Source organism: Mycteria americana, chromosome 1, assembly GCF_035582795.1.
Source record: "Mycteria americana isolate JAX WOST 10 ecotype Jacksonville Zoo and Gardens chromosome 1, USCA_MyAme_1.0, whole genome shotgun sequence".
Lineage (NCBI taxonomy): Eukaryota > Metazoa > Chordata > Aves > Ciconiiformes > Ciconiidae > Mycteria > Mycteria americana.
This window is the reverse complement of record NC_134365.1, coordinates 4381506-4400154: the sequence shown is the minus strand read 5'-3', so window position 1 is coordinate 4400154 and position 18649 is coordinate 4381506. Positions and strand designations below refer to the sequence as shown.

Below are 18649 nucleotides of genomic sequence, written 5' to 3'. Positions count from 1 at the left end.
GTTGCCAACAGAAAGGACTTGTCATCTGCATCAATGAAGCTGCTTAAAAGCTTTAATGAAAAGGGCAAAGGGAGATTTATCAGGAGAGAGCAGGGGCTGTAGCATCTCTTCTGCCTGCTGCTCTCATGAGCACTGCCGAAAGTCTCGTTTGGACCTTTCCACATGCTGGGGGAGAAGACGCACATTTGTGCAACCTCCCATAGATATGGCATCTTCATTCACCACCCCAAAAAGGTCTGTTTTGGGTCTCACTCAAAAGAAGCTCCCTTGTGTCAGCTGCCTTTCACAGGACCATCACCCTTACGGGTGTGAGGACAGGAGAGTCTCCGATAGTGAGGAACAGAGATACTAACACAGCATCCTCTGTGTCTTTGACTATGACTGATGGATTCATGTATTACATCTATTTCTTAGCATGCCTGTTAGGAAGATTTCAATCATTAAGAATTTATAAAGGAGAAGTAAATGTCCGGCAGGTAATAATCATGATAGAATACCACAAATAGTTTAAATCTGTTCTTCCATAGTCTATCCCAACTAATTATCTACGTACTAACAGATAATAATTTCTGTGGAAATGGCTGTAGAAAAACTACATAAAGCGTGATACTTCCTTGATAATTTCCAGTTTTCCACTGACATTTGGAAGAACCAATTTCACTGAAGCATAGCAAACCCAGACAATTTAGACAAAACCCCTTTCAAACCTGCCAGCCTCATCCTCATAGATTTTGATCAAACTGTCCATCCTTCAGAAGCTCAGCTGTCACTCAGAGAAACTGCAAGCATGCATATATCAAAAAATGAATGGAGTGTGGTTTTATCATCATCAGAAGACCTCCAAAAAGCCAAAACGATACCCCATGAGACCTTTTCTTTGTAGGTAGTGCCCACAGACGGTGTCTGAGTTCCATTGTCATACACTGGAGAACTATTCTACAACAACGGTCCTTCTCAAAGGCCTGTCCAGCCACAGATTTGGGGTTGAGTGGCTGCGCAAACCCATTAAAATCTTGCCCAGTTCTACTGACCTCAGCTGTAGTGGAATAGCTCTGGAGTCAGTAGCTCTGATGTGTCAAACCACTTCCTACACACGACGGCACGCTCCGCCACACTGAGCATTAAGTTTGATTTCCTGGATAAAAGCTACTAATAGCTGAACAGAGAGCAGCTTTTATTCCCTCTTGCGGAGCCAGCCAGTGAAACGACGATTTGCTGACCAAAGAGCAAAGTCCTTGCTGCGCGTGCAGGATGATGCTCCCCACCGTTCTAACCAGGCAGTAGATGGCTCCTTGGCTTGGTCGGTACCAGCCCATCGCTTCTGAGAAACTTCACCATCCTCAGTGTTGCAGAGAAAAGATGTGAACAAGTCCCATGGAGCTCAAGTGCCTTTTGATGTGGCTCTTGCTTGGATTCGTCAAGGGGAACAAGCCAGGTAAAAGACTATTTCTGCCTTTGGGGAGGGAAAATATGATTTGCTTTTTTGTGGTGACTGCTGGAGGATGTTTGCAACATCCTGACTCCTTTCAGGTAAGGAAAGATGTTAAGAGCTTAAGGAATTTATTATTCTAAGGAAATGAGAGAAATGGGTTTTGTGCCCACAAACCATCAACTGCAGACAATCCAGAACACTACGGGATATTTTTTGTCTGTCTGAGTAATGTATGTATCCTCCAGTGGCACAGTGGGCAGATCAAAGCAGCCTTGTGCACCTGAGGTAGCTTTTTGAATTTGTTTTTTCCATTTTGCATGTAACTTTAGGAAATATAAAAATAGACACTGAAATGTCAGGACCTCTGTAGGTAAAATTGATAGCAAGGCTATTAGTTAAAAGGTGCCATCCAAGTTTGCTATGGGTACTATAGATACCAAGTATTCTTTCAGCCACACCTCCCAACCAGTAGTGCCTATAAACTGTGAACGGAGGCAGCTAATTCATTCAGCATAATTTTACACATTTATATATTGTGATACTGCTTATCTTGGGCTTATTTATGGTGACAAGTGTGTGCATTGAGAAATGCTCTGGTGATATATTAATGTATTTGAATTTAAACTGCTTTGTTCAGAGGGGAAAAAAAATATCTCACATTCGCAGTGCTCCATAAACATGGTATTTCCTTCTGTATCTGCTGATGATGTCCAGGTTGAGAAGTGTGAGCAGACACAGCCTAAGGCAGGTTCTCAGATACAATGGTTCTGTAACCGCTAATGGATCATCTCTAGCAGGGCTGCGAATTTTACTAGGGGCAGGGTGTCTCAGGGGAAAATTGTATTGCTTATAACCGAACTCATTAATGCAGGAAGTACCTTCACAAATATTTAACCCCCAGGTGATTTTATTCTCGTTAAAGTATTTTGCCAGTAAACGCTGTACCTTTTCCTTCATGGGGCATTTTCGTTGCCAAATGAAATGCCAATGCCCACGGCAAGCGTTTAAGTGCTGCATGCAAGAGCGTCACTGAGAGAAGTTCAGCCAGAGATATGTAAATAGGATTGGTTCTGGGATGAGTCAGGTCCCCTATATCATGCTTTCTGTATTACTGTGCCTGGGACACGTTGTGAAATTTCTTGCTGGCAAGTCTCGTTTATCAGAAATCTTTCTGTTTTTTGGAAAAAATTGAAGGGTGTTAGAGCAGTTGCATTTTATGCAATTTGATGTGATTTAATTATCTGATGAATGAATAAATGCATAGGGTTGCATTCTTCACTGTTCCACTAAGCTCTTCTTTCCTCAGCTTCTTGTATTTATTTTCAGTGTCTCTCCCAATGTTTAAACATAGTATTTAGATTTTTTTTGTTTAATCTCTCCCTGCAAAGAATACACTAAGGTAGAAACACCACCTTTTACCAATTTAGGGTTTTTTAATTGTAGAGATGCCTGAAGTATTGTGGCTGTAAGACCTATTGTTTTTAAGTCCTTAGGGGAGATCAACAAGGAGACCTGGGAACAGACATAAGCAAAGAAAAGGGAAAGAGGCTAGGTCAAACTGGTGAAAAATCAACTATGTCTCAATACGTACAGCGCTTTTCATATTATTTTGCATTAGTCTTTTCAGCTCATCCCAGCACTGCAAGTTCAGTTTTGTAAATAGATCCTGCCGTAGATGTTGTTTGCAAGAGGGTTTCTGGCAAAATGCACTATCAAGAATAAATACCACTAGGGGGAAAAGAAAATAAAAACCCTTTGTTTTACAGAACAGTTTCACTGATAGATCTCAAAGTGCTTTGAGAAGGCACTGTCCTCTGATATATATCTGGGGAAAGTAAGGCATGGGATGATAATTCATTTAGTAAAAATTAAACTACACCTTAGTGCTAAAGAGGATAAGAGAAATGCTGGTTTTCTTGTGAAGAGCATCACATTTATCTCATTTACTCTGCACAGCAGCAGTGCCTAGAAGCTGCAGGCATGGATGAGGCTTGAAGTATGCTAGTGAGGGTCAAATACAAGATAAAAGCTGGTCTGTGCTCCTACGACCTTTCCATCTTGCTATTCATCTTACAGGAATACACTGAATAGATTTGCAAGTTAAACCTGGAAAGGATTAAAACTCACAAAAGAAAGAATTTCATTCAACTGAATTTCATTCACACAAGATGGGTACCAGATCTCAGTCATTTAAATGAGAGGAATTTCTTTCCCATTATACTTGCATATTAGTGCTCGCTCCCATGGATTTGAAATGCAATGCAGAATAAATTAAAGTTGTCAAACACATACAAGCGTTTCTTGTAAGGTCAACCAGAGAGCAAATACCTTTATAAACCTTCCAGCTACAGTGGCCCCCAGCAGCAAAGTGCCCAACATACAGCTACAATCAAAAAAAATTGTTAAAAAATTGTGATCCTGCTGAGGAAGAGCAGATGTTACGGACAGAGATCCTGCAGTATCTGCTTCTGCCTTCAGACGGAGAAATCTTCTCCCCACCTCATCAGAGATGAGATGTTATGTCCTTCTGTTTTATCACAGAAAAAAATCCACTCTTTAGCTACTGCGAGAAAACCACTACCTTTGGCTCACTATTGCCTTCAGAGTGTTTCCATAATTTTGGTCTCTCTGCTTTCTTCCTCAGTGTTCAGCTTTGTCTCCCCTGTTTGTCCTGTTGCATTAACTGTATCTTCAAAGCCCAGCTTTTGGATGTTTTCTACCCATGGTTTCCATCTCCTGACCCTGGAACAACCTGGCTTACTGAGTGTTTGCTCCATCTCCTCCAATGCTTCTCCAAAACTCACATTTCCGAAGTCCTTCCCTGACTTTCTTCACTTGAATTCTTGTTCCTCAGCCCTGCCATGGTAGCAGCACTCTGTCATCTGCTGCTTTTTCTTTATGTTCTCTGTTTGTAAAGTGCAAGCCCCTAGATAAAGAATATACAGCCCTCTTTATCTGGAAAAATGTTTCATGCATTACAAGGTCAGAAAAATCATCAACACTAACAAATAATTTCCATCCCACTCTTGAGAGCTCCAGCACAAAGCTCAACGACCACTTCCATGCTAAGGCCACAAGTCAAATGAGATGAGTCCTAAAGCCACATTTGAAATCAAAGACCTTTTTTCATTGTTACCCAAGACTGGGACACATGCTTGTCATCCAGTTCAATTATTTTCAGGGAGGATATTCTCTACTGCCCTTCCAACCCAAGACTGGGACACATGCTTGTCATCCAGTTCAATTATTTTCAGGGAGGATATTCTCTACTGCCCTTCCAACCCAACAAAAGGCAAGGCTGAGAAAGTTCCAGCCAAAGAAAAGGATCTGAATTTCTGCTGCTGTTTAAAAAGCCAATTTTCTTTCTCAGTAATGTGTTTTTCCCTTTAGATGAAAATACTGAAGAGGCGGGTGCTACTGAAGTCACAGATTTAAGCAAAAATGTAGCCAAACCTATTCAAAACCCAAATGTCACACACCAAAACAAGGCTTTCACATACGATATTCTCAAAACCAGACACCGTGTTCTGTTACCATACCATGTGCAGTTGTTGCCTTTAAAGAGTTTGAGCTCTGTGGCTTTACCACAGAACCAAGAAGGTTATAAACACTCAGGAACAACAGAATAAGAAAAACAAATGCTCCCCATTCTCCACTTGTACATTTTCTACACAGTGCACTGTGCTTACGCTAGTTTTCCTCCCTCTCCCTGCATTAGGAAACACTCTCCCTCTTTCCTAATGCTCCCTCTTCCAGTTCTACATTTGCAGTCCAAATCTCCAGCCCAGTCTCCCTGCTGGGGCAGGCCTGAGATTCATCTCACTTAACTTCAGCCATCTGCACCATCGTCTCCATCGAGCTGGACACGTGGACCCCCTTCATAGCCAGTGCAGAGAAAGTAGTGGTTTCACGGCACAGTTCATCTACCAGATTGCAGATAAGGGTGCAATGAGTCATGTCCTGTAAGTCTTTCTAGTCACTATACAGCGAATTGAAACGTCTGCTTTTTGACGGCTGGGTGGCACTCAGTCCGTGCCTTAAAACAGGACCGAGTTGGTGATGAAGAGGGATAGTTGTGTTTAGGAAGAGGGGAGACAGATATTCGGTCAAGAAACATCTGGGTCAGAGAATATACAACAACATCTACAGGCTGCTTTGCTGGGAACTCACAGCAAAGGGAGCTTTAAAATGGTATCAATGCATTAGCTAAACCACACTAATTATCGATGTCAGCATGTAAGACAGTTCTTCTGTCAGTTCCTTCACCACTGTAGCCGATAAAAAGAGAGAAGCACCTTTAAGCATTGCTTTGGAGAACTTAAGTTAGGTGTCTGCTGTCCTCTAGAGAGGTCTGCCCAGCTCCACTTCTTACAGAAGGAGCTAAGAAAGCAGGTTTCTGAGACTAAATTAGGTTTAGTATGAGAAAGCTGAGTCCACTGTCAAACCAACTCTAGCCTTGCTGCATATGGAAATTTTTTTTGCATTAGATTCCACTGCCTAGGTCAATAGCAAACAGCTGGTTAGCATGATTAAGCCAAGAGACAAGAGAAGTGCATCTCTCCCAAACCTAATTTCCTATGGTCCTACAAAGAGTTAATGGACAGCCCCTGCCGGTTCATATTCCAGTTTATTTGACACTGTCTTTCCAACAGAGACATCTTCTAGTACAGCAAACTCAGCAGGCATTGAACTTCCCAGTCCTTAGAACAGGACGTGCCTCTTCTCCACTGCTAGGAATATTAAAACCCATCTCCTGCCCCGAAAGGCTGATCTCTCCTCCATCACTGTTTGCATTAAATCTTGTCCCTGGTGATTTCATCTGCATTGTATTTCTGTCACTTAAATTGCAGACTCATTACTACACAGATGACTTTGTAAAATAATCTCTGTGTAATCTACAGTATCGCTAATCAAAATCTCACAGGCAAATTACCATAAACTTCAGGTCTGCACCCCAGCCCCACAGCTGGGATCTATTGCCAGCTTACAAATCCACATAGACAATAAATGACATTAATCAGAGGGGAAAGAAGCAGGCAGAGACGTAGCTAGCTTGTTAACGGACCCCTTGGGAATAAGTTTTGAAGTCTGAAAAAGTTCATTACCATTTCAGTCCAGTTGCTGGTATCAATTCCTTCTCTTCACCCGTATCGGTTTCATCTTCAAGAGACATGCTCTATTTAGAGAGCACATAGTTTCAGACAGCATATGAACCCCCAGGGCTGAATTAGCTTTTCAGGCACATCTCGGGAAATGTCTTCATTGTGGCACGGTTTGATTTCTTGGTATCTCTGGGGAGAGGTTCTCTTCATCTCTGAACTGGGCAGGTGTGTGAAGTGCCTGGTTTCTTCCACAGCTTCTACCCGGATCTTCAGAACAGCCAGTTTCCTACCAATCCCATCTTACTGCCTTTGTATTTGGGGGAAAATTGTCATATTTTTACACCTTGACGTTTTAACTTGACATCAGAATAATGTCAGCGCTGGTGACACACAGCCACATGACAGAGGAAATTCTGAGTTTAGGTTATCGTGGCATGACTCACTGTCTGTGTTTACCTAATACTAAAAATACCTATTATAAATTTTCCCCATTCACTTCTTCTGGACAAAAGGTGTTGTTCTGATGCCTTGCCTAACACTGCTCTGCCAACTCAGACATGGAAGAGAAATAGGCAGGAGAGCTTCCTAAATCCTAATACTGCCAGCATGTCTACTCTGAGCAGTTTTGTGTTGGGTCAGTATCGTATTTGAATGAGAAACCTCAAGGGAGAAACCCAAGCACTGAAAGAACTGATGGTGATTTAGCTAGTGGATTTCTTTCCACTGAGCCTAAATAATGGTGCTAGATGCTGAGGGTAACCAAAGGCAGTTAAGCTTTATTTAGCACATGGCAATGAACTCGCAAAAGATGGCATGGCAGGGTATTCTGCCCGGCACTAGCCTCCAATAACTCCTATGCGATATCTGACAGCTTATGTGGAGGTCCCAGATGCCCTAAGACACATTATCAGGCACCGTTACTTAAGCAGGAATAGCAGGAATCCCACTTACCTTGTGGCTCAGATGACAAGGAGTGGCTTGCAGGTCTCAGAAAACTTATCAAACTTAATTTTGGGAGCACACCGGAGGATGCAATAACTGCTTTTTAGTTTTTATGTTTCACAGGTGTCTATCATCTGAATTCACTAGTCTCCTCCTAATTCCAAGGGCATGTCTCCATCCACTATATGATAATATCTGAAACCAGTTCCAAAATCTCCAGAAATACTGTAGGCACCAAAAATCCACCAATATGGGGAGAAATGCAGATTCCCAGCTGCCTTAGGAGAGCTATGGATTCTAGCAATTCTGCAACTGGCAGTAGTTCCCATGAATGTAATCACACAAACCTTTCTGTTTGGCCCATTTCAATGCATCATGTTAGTACCTCTAAGTCCAAAGAAATGGAGTCACAGGGAACTTTTGGGGTTTAGGAAGTAAGAATGGTAGGTGGGGGCTGATGAAGCTTGTGAATGAAGGAAAGGAAGGACAGAGGACATCGGGACCGAAAGAGAAGGAAATAGGGGACACGGCACCTTGTCATGGGGATGGAGAATTGGAGGATGTAGGGAGGGAAAAGGAGGAGGCAAACAAAACCCCAAGAGGAGATATGAAGGTGATGTGAGGGCAGTCTTTTAAACCAATACTAGCAGGAGTGTAGCCCTGGAGTAGCTGTGGAGGGATGCAGAATTCAGAGGAAAGCTGGGCTGTGCAAAACTGGGCCACCAGAGGCTATGAGGCAGGTTGCGCCTAGGTGTGCTGGCCTTTTATAAGATTTATATTTTCCTATCACACCAGCTCAAACGAATTGACAGACTAATTCCCAACCAGGTGCAAGACAGCAAAAACAGCGAAGTTAATCTCCCCTAAAAATGTAAAAAGTCAGAAATCTAGTCAAGGAGTAAATCTACACTGCCATTCCCTAGTTCCCCGGCTTCTTCGCATCCCTTGGCTCTTTCATCACCCACACAGCAGGGATGTTGATTTTTCAGGGGCAAACCATGCAGTTTCCTTGGACACAAAGACTGAATGAAGTCCTAGGGATGATTCTAGAGGTCATTCTGTGTAGGCAATATGATCCAGACCTCACCAGCTCTGCTGACTCTCTGCACAGTCTTCCCACACTATCCTGAGAAGTCCAGTGCCATGAAAGACCCTTGCACACCTATATGCCACCACCTATGGCCTCTGCAGCTTTGGGGAATACTTATTCTTCCCTAATGGGAGTTTGAATACAGCAATTAGCGTGAGCCTGTGACGCTGCGAAATGTCAAAGCACTGGGAGCTCTTCTGGGTTTGATGGCCAATCTGTAGCTTCCATTCTCAGATAGACTTCACTGAGTGTGTAGTCATTATCATGAATTATTATCACATCTACTGCCACAATGCCTGGAGTCCTGGCTGATAGCTAGGACTCGTTAGACATGGTACAAATAGCTGACAAACAGAGGAAGTTTAGGATCCCAATGTAAGGCAAGAAAGTACAGAAATAATACTGATCCGCATGTTGAGTGCCTACCTGTTCTTGAAAGACAGGTAAAAGACCACTTAAAGAAAAATACCTCTGAAGATATATAAGATACTTAAAGCCAGTGAAGAGGAATAATCATAGAATCATAGAATGCTTTGGATTGGAAGGGACATTAAAGGTCATCTAGTCCAACCCCCCTGCAAGAGCAGGGACATCTTTAACTAGATCAGGTTGCTCAGAGCCCCATCCAACCTGACCTTGAACGCTTCCAGGGATGGGGCCTCCACCACCTCTCTGGGCAACCTGTGCCAGTGCCTCACCACCATCATTGTAAAAAATTTCTTTCTTAAATCCAGTTTAAATCTGCCCTGCCTTAGTTTAAAACCATTGCTCCTTGTCCTGTCACAACAGGCTTTGCTAAAAAGTCTGTCCCTGTCTTTCCTATAGGCCCCCTTTAAGTACTGGAAGGTCTTAAGGTCTGCTGCTATAAGGTCTCCCCGGAGCCTTCTCTTCTCCAGGCTGAACAACCCCAACTCTCTCAGCCTGTCCTCGTAGGAGAGGTGCTCCATCCCTCTGATCATTTTTGTGGCTTCCTCTGGACCCGCTCCAACAGGTCCATGTCTTTCCTGTGCTGAGGACCTCGGAGCTGGACGCAGCACTGCAGGTGGGGTCTCACCAGAGCAGAGTAGAGGGGCAGAATCACCTCCCTTGACCTGCTGGCCACGCTTCTTTAGTGCAGCCCAGAATACAGTTGGCCTTCTGGGCTGCGAGCGCACATTGTTGGCTCATGCCCAGCTTTTCGTCCATCAGTACCCCCAAATCCTTCTCTGCAGGGCTGCTCTTGATCACAATCATACCCCAGCCTGTGTTGAAACCGAGGATTGCCCCAACCCAGGTGCAGGACCCTGCACTTGGCCTTGTTCAACCTCATGCGGTTCACACAAGCCCACTTCTCCAGCTTGTCCAGGTCCCTCTGGATGGCATCCCGTCCTTCTGGCGTGTCAGCTGCACCACTCAGCTTGGTGTCATCTGCAAACTTGCTGTGGGTGCACTCAATCTCGCTGTCAATGTCATTGATGAAAATATTGAACGGCACTGGTCCCAGTACAGACCCCTGAGGGACACCACTTGTCACTGATCTCCATCTGGACATTGAGCCATTGACTGCTACCCTCTGGATGCGACCATCCAACCAATTCCTCATCCACTGGACAGGCCACCCATCAAATCCATGTCTCTCCAATTTAGAGAGGAGGATGTTGTGGGGGCCCATGTCAAAGGCTTTACAGAAGTCCAGATAGATGACATCCATTGCTTTTCCCTTGTCCACTGATGTGGTAACTCCATCGTAGAAAGCCAGTAGGTTGGTCAGGCAGGACCATAATGGCAAAGGGTATCTTGAAATATCCATATTCATGCATGGCTCTTCCCAGTGTGAGGACAGATACAACAATAAACCCCAAATTTGATTACTTTGATATCAAACACATTGGTGAAGAGGTCTAGCATGGGAAGAGAAGCCAATGTTTTGAAAGGTTATGATGGTTGATAAGGAGAAGGTTCTTGAAAATGGGAGCAAAATATTTGACATGACAGTGAAGCAGTTAGAAGTCAACAGAGGGAAGCAAACAGAAGGTCACAATAAGACTTAGGAAATTAATCTTTCCAAATGCTTTCTGGATCACAGGCAGGAATATGGTTCTAAAGGCCAAAGAAGTAGATATTGCAGTGGTTTACATGTGAGAAGACAAGGATTTGAGTGATGTGGATGAAATGAAAAGGCTGGATCCTAGGACTGTTGCATGAGATCCAGCTGCAATGTGGATGAGTTGATCCATGACCACCAGCCTGATGGGTATTGCTCGCTGTCACCTGTGTGCACCATTTCTGCACAATCCTTATCAAGTTCAGAAGATGCAAGTTCAGAAGAACCCAAACTTCAGTTGATCATTGATTAAAACAATAGTTGTCCTTTATGATGAGTAGGCTAAATGCTGTGGGTTTTCTTAAGAAAAGACTAAAAGAGTTGTAGGTTTGAGTGCCTCGTGCTGAGATTCAGATCTGCAGTCTGCTTCAAAGAGGCTTTTGAAGTCTTGAGGGAAACATGCTTTTAGCTTTCAGGGAAAGTGAGAGTACATGATCTCAACTTGCTGCTAATCTGATAACTCTTTAATTTTAATCACCCTGACAGTCTGTGGTAAACCATGTGGTTAACTATTTCGGGTACAGTCGCTTCTCTCAAAGCCACAGTCTGATGTAGTTTACAAGGCGAATCCTTTGATAACAGAAAGATACAAGGGGATTAAAACATGCCTTACACCGCTTAGCTGTTAAGCCACTCACAATACTTTTCATTGTTGCCTTCTTCAAACTTTGTGACTTTTACTCAGTGGCAAGATAATGAAAAAGTAAAAAGGGCAGAAAATACCAAAGCGAGAAAATGATGGGTGGCTCGGAAAGAAAAGGGCATTGCAGGACTGGGTCTGGGAGTTGCTGATTGGGTTGCTGTCGGCAAGGCATGGCTTTGTTTCAAGGAGAAGGCACTTTGGGATTCAAGGGCAGACACCAAATGATGAACAACTATCAGGGATTCAAGGTCCTTTCACAGTCATTCTTGCTGGTTGCTAAGGCTAAATTAATTGTGCAAAGCACATGACACTGTCCTGCATGACATCCTTGTCTCTAAATTGGAGAGACTTGGATGTGATGGATGGACCACTTGGTGGATAAGGAATTGGCTGGATGGTCACGCTCAAAGAGTTGTGGTCAACAGCTTGATGTCTGAGTGGAGACCAGTGACGAGTGGCGTTCCTCAGGGGTCGGTATCAGGACCAGCGCCGTTTAACAGCTTTGTCGGCAACAGGGACAGTGGGATTGAGTGCACCCTCAGCAATTCTGCCGACAACACCACGCTGTGTGGTGCGGTCGGCACACTGGAGGGAAGGGATGCCATCCAGAGGGACCTTGACAGGCTTGAGCGGTGGGCCCATGCAAACCTCATGAAATTCAAAAAGGCCAAGTGCAAGGCCCTGCACATGGGTCGGGGCATTCCCAAGCACAAACACAGGCTGGGTGGAGAATGGACTGAGAACAGCCTTGAGGAGAAGGACTTGGGAGCATGGTTGCTCAACATGACCCGGCAATGTGCGCTTGCAGCCCAGAAAGCCAACCGTATCTTGGGCTGCATTAAAAGAGGCATGACCAGCAGGTCGAGGGAGGGGATTCTGCCCCTCTACTCCACAATTGTGAGACCCCACCTGCAGTGCTGCGTTCAGCTCTGGGGCCCCCAACATAAGAAGGACATGGACCTGTTGGAGACGGTCCAGAGGAGGGCCACGAAGATGATCAGAGAGATGGAACACCTCTCCTATGAGGACAGGCTGAAAGAGTTGGGGTTGTTCAGCCTGGAGAAGAGAAGGCTCCGGGCAGACCTTACAGCAGCCTTCCAGTACCTGAAGGGGGCCTACAAGAAAGCTGGAGAGGGACGTTTTACAAGGGCATGTAGTGATAGGACAAGGGGTCATGGCTTTAAACTGAAAGAGGCTAGATTGAGATTAGGTATAAGGAAGAAATTCTTCACTATGAGGGTGTTGAGGCACTGGAACAGGCTGCCCAGAGAAGCTGTGGATGCCCCATCCCTGGAAGTGTTCAAGGCCAGGTTGGATGGGGGTTTGAGCAACCTGGTCTAGTGGAAGGTGTCCCTGCCCATGGCAGGGGGGGGTGGAACTAGATGATCTTCCAACCCAAAGCAGTCTATGATTCTACGATTCTATGATTATGGCTGCAGAAAATGTGGACACGACGACTAAGATCTTTTACTCATAATCACTGTTACTATTATGCATAAGCATAATGGACCACAGATCATGCACCCAAACATCCCAAATGCCAGCCCTGATGCAACAAGGCTGTTTTGTGTTTGAATTTCTCAGCCTTTAGGCCTTAAATAATCATTAAGTAGTGCCTTTATCAACTTCTGGGTCTCCAGCTCAGCTTCACTGGGCTTTTCAAGTGCACTGAAATGATCTCACTTAATTCATTCCAACTGATTGAGAAGTATATTTAGATGTGATTTGCTGATGACACAGCACTTCACGTCCTTGTTTTGGGACAAGTTATATTTAGGTTTGCAAACTTATTTCACAGTAAGTTGCTCTTTGGTGTGCTCAGACAGAACTGAGAGTCTACTCCCCTTTCCAATGTTTGCTTATAGATGATTGCAACTTCTAATGACTTAGTTTTGCTTATTATGCCTCGCTAGTGCAGGCAGCAGCTCTATGATACAATCGTGTACAGCTTCATTAAGAAAATGTTGGTAGCGTTTCATGTTGCCCATCGGCTGGGTGCAGAAAGAAAGGGCTCAACCGCCTGCTTCAGGCAGCTGGGGCAGGAGCAGGCAGATAGGCCTGGTGCCTCCCACCACCACTCCCAGCTGCTGCAGAACATCCTTGCTTCAGCATCCTTGCTCCTCTAGAAGAAACACAAGGGAGTCGAATCAGCCCCTCCTAAATAAAAAAGTGAGACAAATACAGGCATCACATCACTTGGTGGAGACACTCCCAAGGGATTTTTCTGCATCCTGAACAAAACTATACTTATAAAATCAATGGCAACAACTAACTCCAATGTGAAGAAGGCTTTGGAAGGCGGGATTGTTCTAAAATTAAAATAAAAAATGTTCACTTAAAATAACTAATAGTTTTGCCAGACACTCAGAGCCTCTCCTTGGCTTAGAGACAATCAAAGCAACAAAGCTTTGCTACCCTCATGTTCCCTTCGTGACATCCACTTTCAGCCCTCAGCTGTGATCTTAGCCCTGTGGCTGGGAGCAGAATTAGACTTACTTCACTGAGGTCTGGGCACGATCTGGGATTGACAAGACAGAAAGATGTGGGAAGTCCTAGGTGAATAAGGCAGATGCACAGGCTGTCCTGATTCTCAGGCTTTCTGTTTGCAGAAGGATGCCCACCTCTTCCAAAGACCGAATTTGCTGATGTTACTGCTGAAATGTATCCACTGGAGACCAGACTGTATTATGAATGTGACAGTGGCTACACAAGAAGAAGTGGCCAGTACATGGGAATTCAGTGTCAGAGAAAACAGCAGGTTGCTTCTTGGGTCTACAAGGAATTTGAATGCATTGGTAAGTGATTATTGTCCTTTTCTACACTCGTAGAGGTGTTTTTCCAATGAGTTAGTCAGTATAAGACACATCTGGGCATTGCTCTAACAAATGATCTTTTGCGCTTATCTTTGCAGATTAGAACTTGCAATAATTCTATGCTGCCTCTATAAGTTTGGCTGCTCTGGCTTTGCTCTGCTATTTGTCCTGCTGTAATTCAGCAAATATAACTTGTCCCACAGATGAGAAAATTTTGTTGTCAACGGCTCCCATGATGGAGTTAGATTTTCCACAGAAGCCAGAAAGAAAAACACAGAGCCCTGCACCCCAGAAGCAAGAAAACCTTTCAGAGTTTGACCAGAAAGGTAAGTAAGAGCTCATTCATTACTGTGACACTTCTCCCACTGATTTCCATGGAAGCAGTGTAAGAATGATGAGTAATTTTTAATTATTTTGACAGACAGAAAGAAAGAAACAATTGCTATAATATCTTGGCTGAACAAGTGATATGGTGTAAGTGAATGAGTATTTTATATCCTAACAAAGAATTAGGAAGGCTTGGTATACCCTGCTTGTCTGTATTTTGTAAGAATACAAATAATGATTTTTCAAGAACAAAGGCAGTAGGTAAAATCTATCTGCTTTAACTGTGTGCTGCCTTGTGATCCCACAGATTTTTGTGGTCCTCCCAAGACTATTCCACATGCGCACTTAAGCCCGACCAAACAGTATTACGTGGGACAAGAATTAAATTTCAAATGCCAGAGCGGTTACGATAAGCGACCCCCCACCTCTGGCACCCGCAGGTGCAAGAAGGTGAATGGCAAAATCATCTGGACCCCCCTTGACATGCAATGCACCAATGACAGCAGCTACACCGACAAGTGGCCACCACAGACTATTGAGCCAGGTAAGATGGTTGCTTTGGCATCACATCGGTGTCATGACCGGCTCATGTGGGGTCCAGACCCCCCAGCTCAGCACATCAATCCTAGGGAACAACCTGCCTGGGGTTTGGGGTGGGGAGATCAGCAACCTGAGGGCTCTGACACTGATGGAGATGTCATCTCTGACTGATGGAGATGACATCTCTGGGGAGGACATAGCTGCATCCTACTTTGTCTTGGGTGTCCTTTCATACTAACCGCAAAATCGCGAGAATTTGTGAGCAGATAGAGCCACACTGTCATATACTGGGAAGAAAATAGTAGAATAAGCCTTTCTCTTTTCTCCTTCCTCCTGGCAGCTATAGGTCATCTGTTGTCACTTCACAGCAAGGTACTCCAAAAGGTATATCTAAGCATCCCTCATGATTGCTTAGGGGTTTAGGATCCAGAGTTTAGCTAGTCCATAGCTAAAAATGAGTGATGTGGCTCAGTTCTTTATTTAACAGCCAGGATGCTGTTTTGAACAAAGAGACAGCAAAAAGCCCACCAGTATTGCACTGTAGTCCTTATGGACCCAGATTCAGCAGGACGTGCACCACTGTGGGCTGGCAGCTTGAGTTTCACTGCTCAGGGAGCCAGCAGGGCTCTCAAGTGAGGCTGCAGATCCTCTGTTTCTTGCCTTTATGCCCTTAGATGGGTTAATGCTGAAAAAAAAGACCTTCATGGCCTCTACCCCACCCAAATTACTTACCTTTTTTGATGGCATCTCTCCTAACTCTACAATGAATGAGTTCAATATGCAGAGAGAAAACAGAACCCCTTTCCCACACATCTGTGATAGCACTGAGGGTCTGAGGCCCTCTCTGAGTGGCAGGCAGAGCTATTGTAGGTGGAAGGACCCAGATGTCCACCACCTCCACAGTCCTCAGGCTTTCATTACTTTCCCAACCTCCTCTGAGGTAGGGGAGTGCTGTGGGCTGAATTTTACAGAGATGGGAGCCAACGCAAGGTCAACACAAGAGGCCTTTTCCTACCAACGGAGAGTGGAAAAAACGGGTTTTCACCAGTAATTGGGCCTTTAAGGGGAAATTCATCTTGCAGAACTGTAGACGTCTACTGCATAGATGCCCACATCTGAGCTGGGCTGCCTTTATAACCGGCAGAGGGGAATTGGTGTTGATGGTGCTGTGTTAGCTGCCCTATTTCACAAGTCTATTTTAACGTGAGATGAATTGCACCCTTTAAAGGCTTATTCTCCCCAGTGACCATAGCAGAGCCCGGATGACTCTCTCAGAGGCCACATCTATGTAAGGGTAGATGAGATGAATGCCAGCCCTTGTAACCCATACCAGGCCATGTGGTAGAGCAGGATAGTTTGGGCAGGCCCTTTTGCTTGCAGAGCGACCTCTCAGATGACACTTCACCATCGTTGCCTCTTGTTGCTGCTCTGACTGTAAGAATGATCACCTTACTCACTGGACACACTATTTCAGCATTAACCCAGGACTTTCTCCCCTTCTTCATAGATCCGTCTGTTTCCCTGTGGTGCCCAGTTCAGAGTGTTCCAGGTACAGCAGTCACAATTTGTTGTTTGGTCTTTCCTCCTCCTTCAGGACAGTTATTTTTTTTCCATTGATAATTTCACTTGGCATTATCAGGATGAAGGAACTTCTTGCTATGATGGAAATAACCCATCAACATACCAGCCCTAGAAAATGATACAACCTATTGAATAGTCAGAGATTACAAATATTTGAAATTTTAAAATTAGGATTATGAACAACATGAGACTGCATGATGAAATAGGCCATCTTGGCCTTTAATTCAACAGAACAATAATTCCAGATTCCTGCAAAAGTACACTCAAACCTGAGCAAGGTCAGGTCTTTGTAATTAGTGCACCAAATATTTACTCCCCCAAAGTGTTGCCTTTCTGTTATGATGTGATGTCTTTAATGGGGCTGGATAAGGAATATCCTCCCCTTTCTCAGTTCTCGGCCCAGCATTCAGCACAAAGAGATTTATCAAGGGACCACTCTTACAGGACCTCTTGTCAAAAACCTGCCCATATCTCATACTGGCTCAAGTTCAGAGCTTCCTTTTCAGGATAAGGGAGAAATTAAATTAGTTTCTTGCACCAGGGAAGTTTTGGGTTACATTTCTGGGGGAAAAGGAGGTCCTGTTTGAAGCCATGGTTCCAAATCCTAGCTTGGCACCTTGAAAGTCATCCTTCCCAGTCTCATATGAAATAAAGACCTTAGCTGGATCCCATTGTCTGGAAGATAACAGTTCACTTCATGCCCACCATTAACAGATATCAGATCAGCACATATGTTGATAGCCAGGTTGGAAACATCTATGGATGGCCAAGAAACAAACACAGCAATTATTAAGCCTGCTGTGCAGAGGGAGAGCTGTCAGACCTAGCCTGACTCCATCCTCATCACTGCTTTGATGCTTATTGCCAGAAGAGCAAATCGATACAAAAATCAAGAATTTCTCTCTCTTTGTAGGTTCGACTCATCCATCCTTTTCCTCATCTCTGACACTGCCAGTGACAGGTATGCCATTTTGTTAATTGGACTCAGACTTCACCCCATCCCCCAGAGCAGTTACTTTGCCTTTCAATTTGCTGTTCTACCGAAGAGATCCATCTCTGTTATAAGACCTAATAAATATACTGCAAGACACATCTATGTCCACGTATTGGGTGAGAAATCAGTAAAGAAAGTGTAAAAACAGACTGTTTAAGCACTTAAGCTTTTTATAGACAGGTTTTCAAAGACTCATAAGGGATGTAAAAGAAAATAGATCAACCAAAAGTCTAGTTTTTAAATGAAGCCATTTTCAGATTCTTTCTCTGAGACTTTCTGTGAATTCAGAGAATAACTTCAACTGGAAAAAAAGAAAAAATGTAAATATTTAAATGATGTGTTTCTTTCACATTTTCAAAGGAGTAAAAAAAGGATGGGCAAATAAAATATTTTCTCACAGCTAAACTGATGCATTTAGATCAGTCTGAAGAGATTTTCTTCTCCTCCTTCCCCATCTTCCATTCAACAATTAGCTGCTAAAATAGAAATTGTCTTTTACTGTGCATATGCTCAAGACTTTGTACAAGGGCTCTGATTCCAGCTGGAGTCTGCTGACAACTGTAGCACACATTATAATAAGGAGGAATAATGGAGTGAGATAAAGGAAGGGAAGGAGGAGTATTGCAAACTATGCCAGAGACCGCAGTACCAGTAGTCCCTGGTTGTTTGGCCGTGGTTGCTCTCTAGTTGCCAACGTCCTCTCTGGCTGGGTCCTGTTTGCCCCAGGGAGCAACGCAGTGGGGCAATATGGAAGAACTATTGCCTCTGGGCATCGGGGCAAGATAAGCCCCTGTCCCAGGTCTTGCCTGTTTCTCCTGGTTGGAGTAATTACAATAATTACAGAAAAAACCAGGTGCTAACTGTGATGATTTTCTGTTTTAACAGCTATCTTTTTTGTTCTGCTTATCATTCCTGCTGTCTTTGTGTGACTCACCAAGCAGAGAATACGGTAAGTGGGACGGAAGCAGGAAAACGTGAAATCTAAAAAAAAAAAAAAAAATCCCTAGCAGTGGAAGAGCTATCAACCATCTCACTATTGCACTGCTTATATTTCTGAATACCTTCTTTGGTGTTAAATGAATGACCCTGGATTTTGGGTTGT

At 44.0% G+C, this 18649-nt stretch overlaps 1 protein-coding gene across 1 annotated transcript; it reads left to right on the top strand.

Moving 5' to 3' along the window:
• The first annotated feature begins 1232 nt into the window (after nucleotides 1–1232).
• On the top strand, nucleotides 1233–18526 carry LOC142404548 (interleukin-15 receptor subunit alpha-like). The gene is made up of 6 exons (XM_075491514.1): nucleotides 1233–1435; nucleotides 13902–14087; nucleotides 14309–14431; nucleotides 14740–14976; nucleotides 17467–17514; nucleotides 18433–18526. The coding sequence occupies exons 1-6, from the start codon at nucleotides 1375–1377 to the stop codon at nucleotides 18474–18476; spliced, it is 699 nt and encodes a 232-aa protein (XP_075347629.1). The 5' UTR covers nucleotides 1233–1374; the 3' UTR covers nucleotides 18477–18526.
• Nucleotides 18527–18649: the final 123 nt, after the last annotated feature.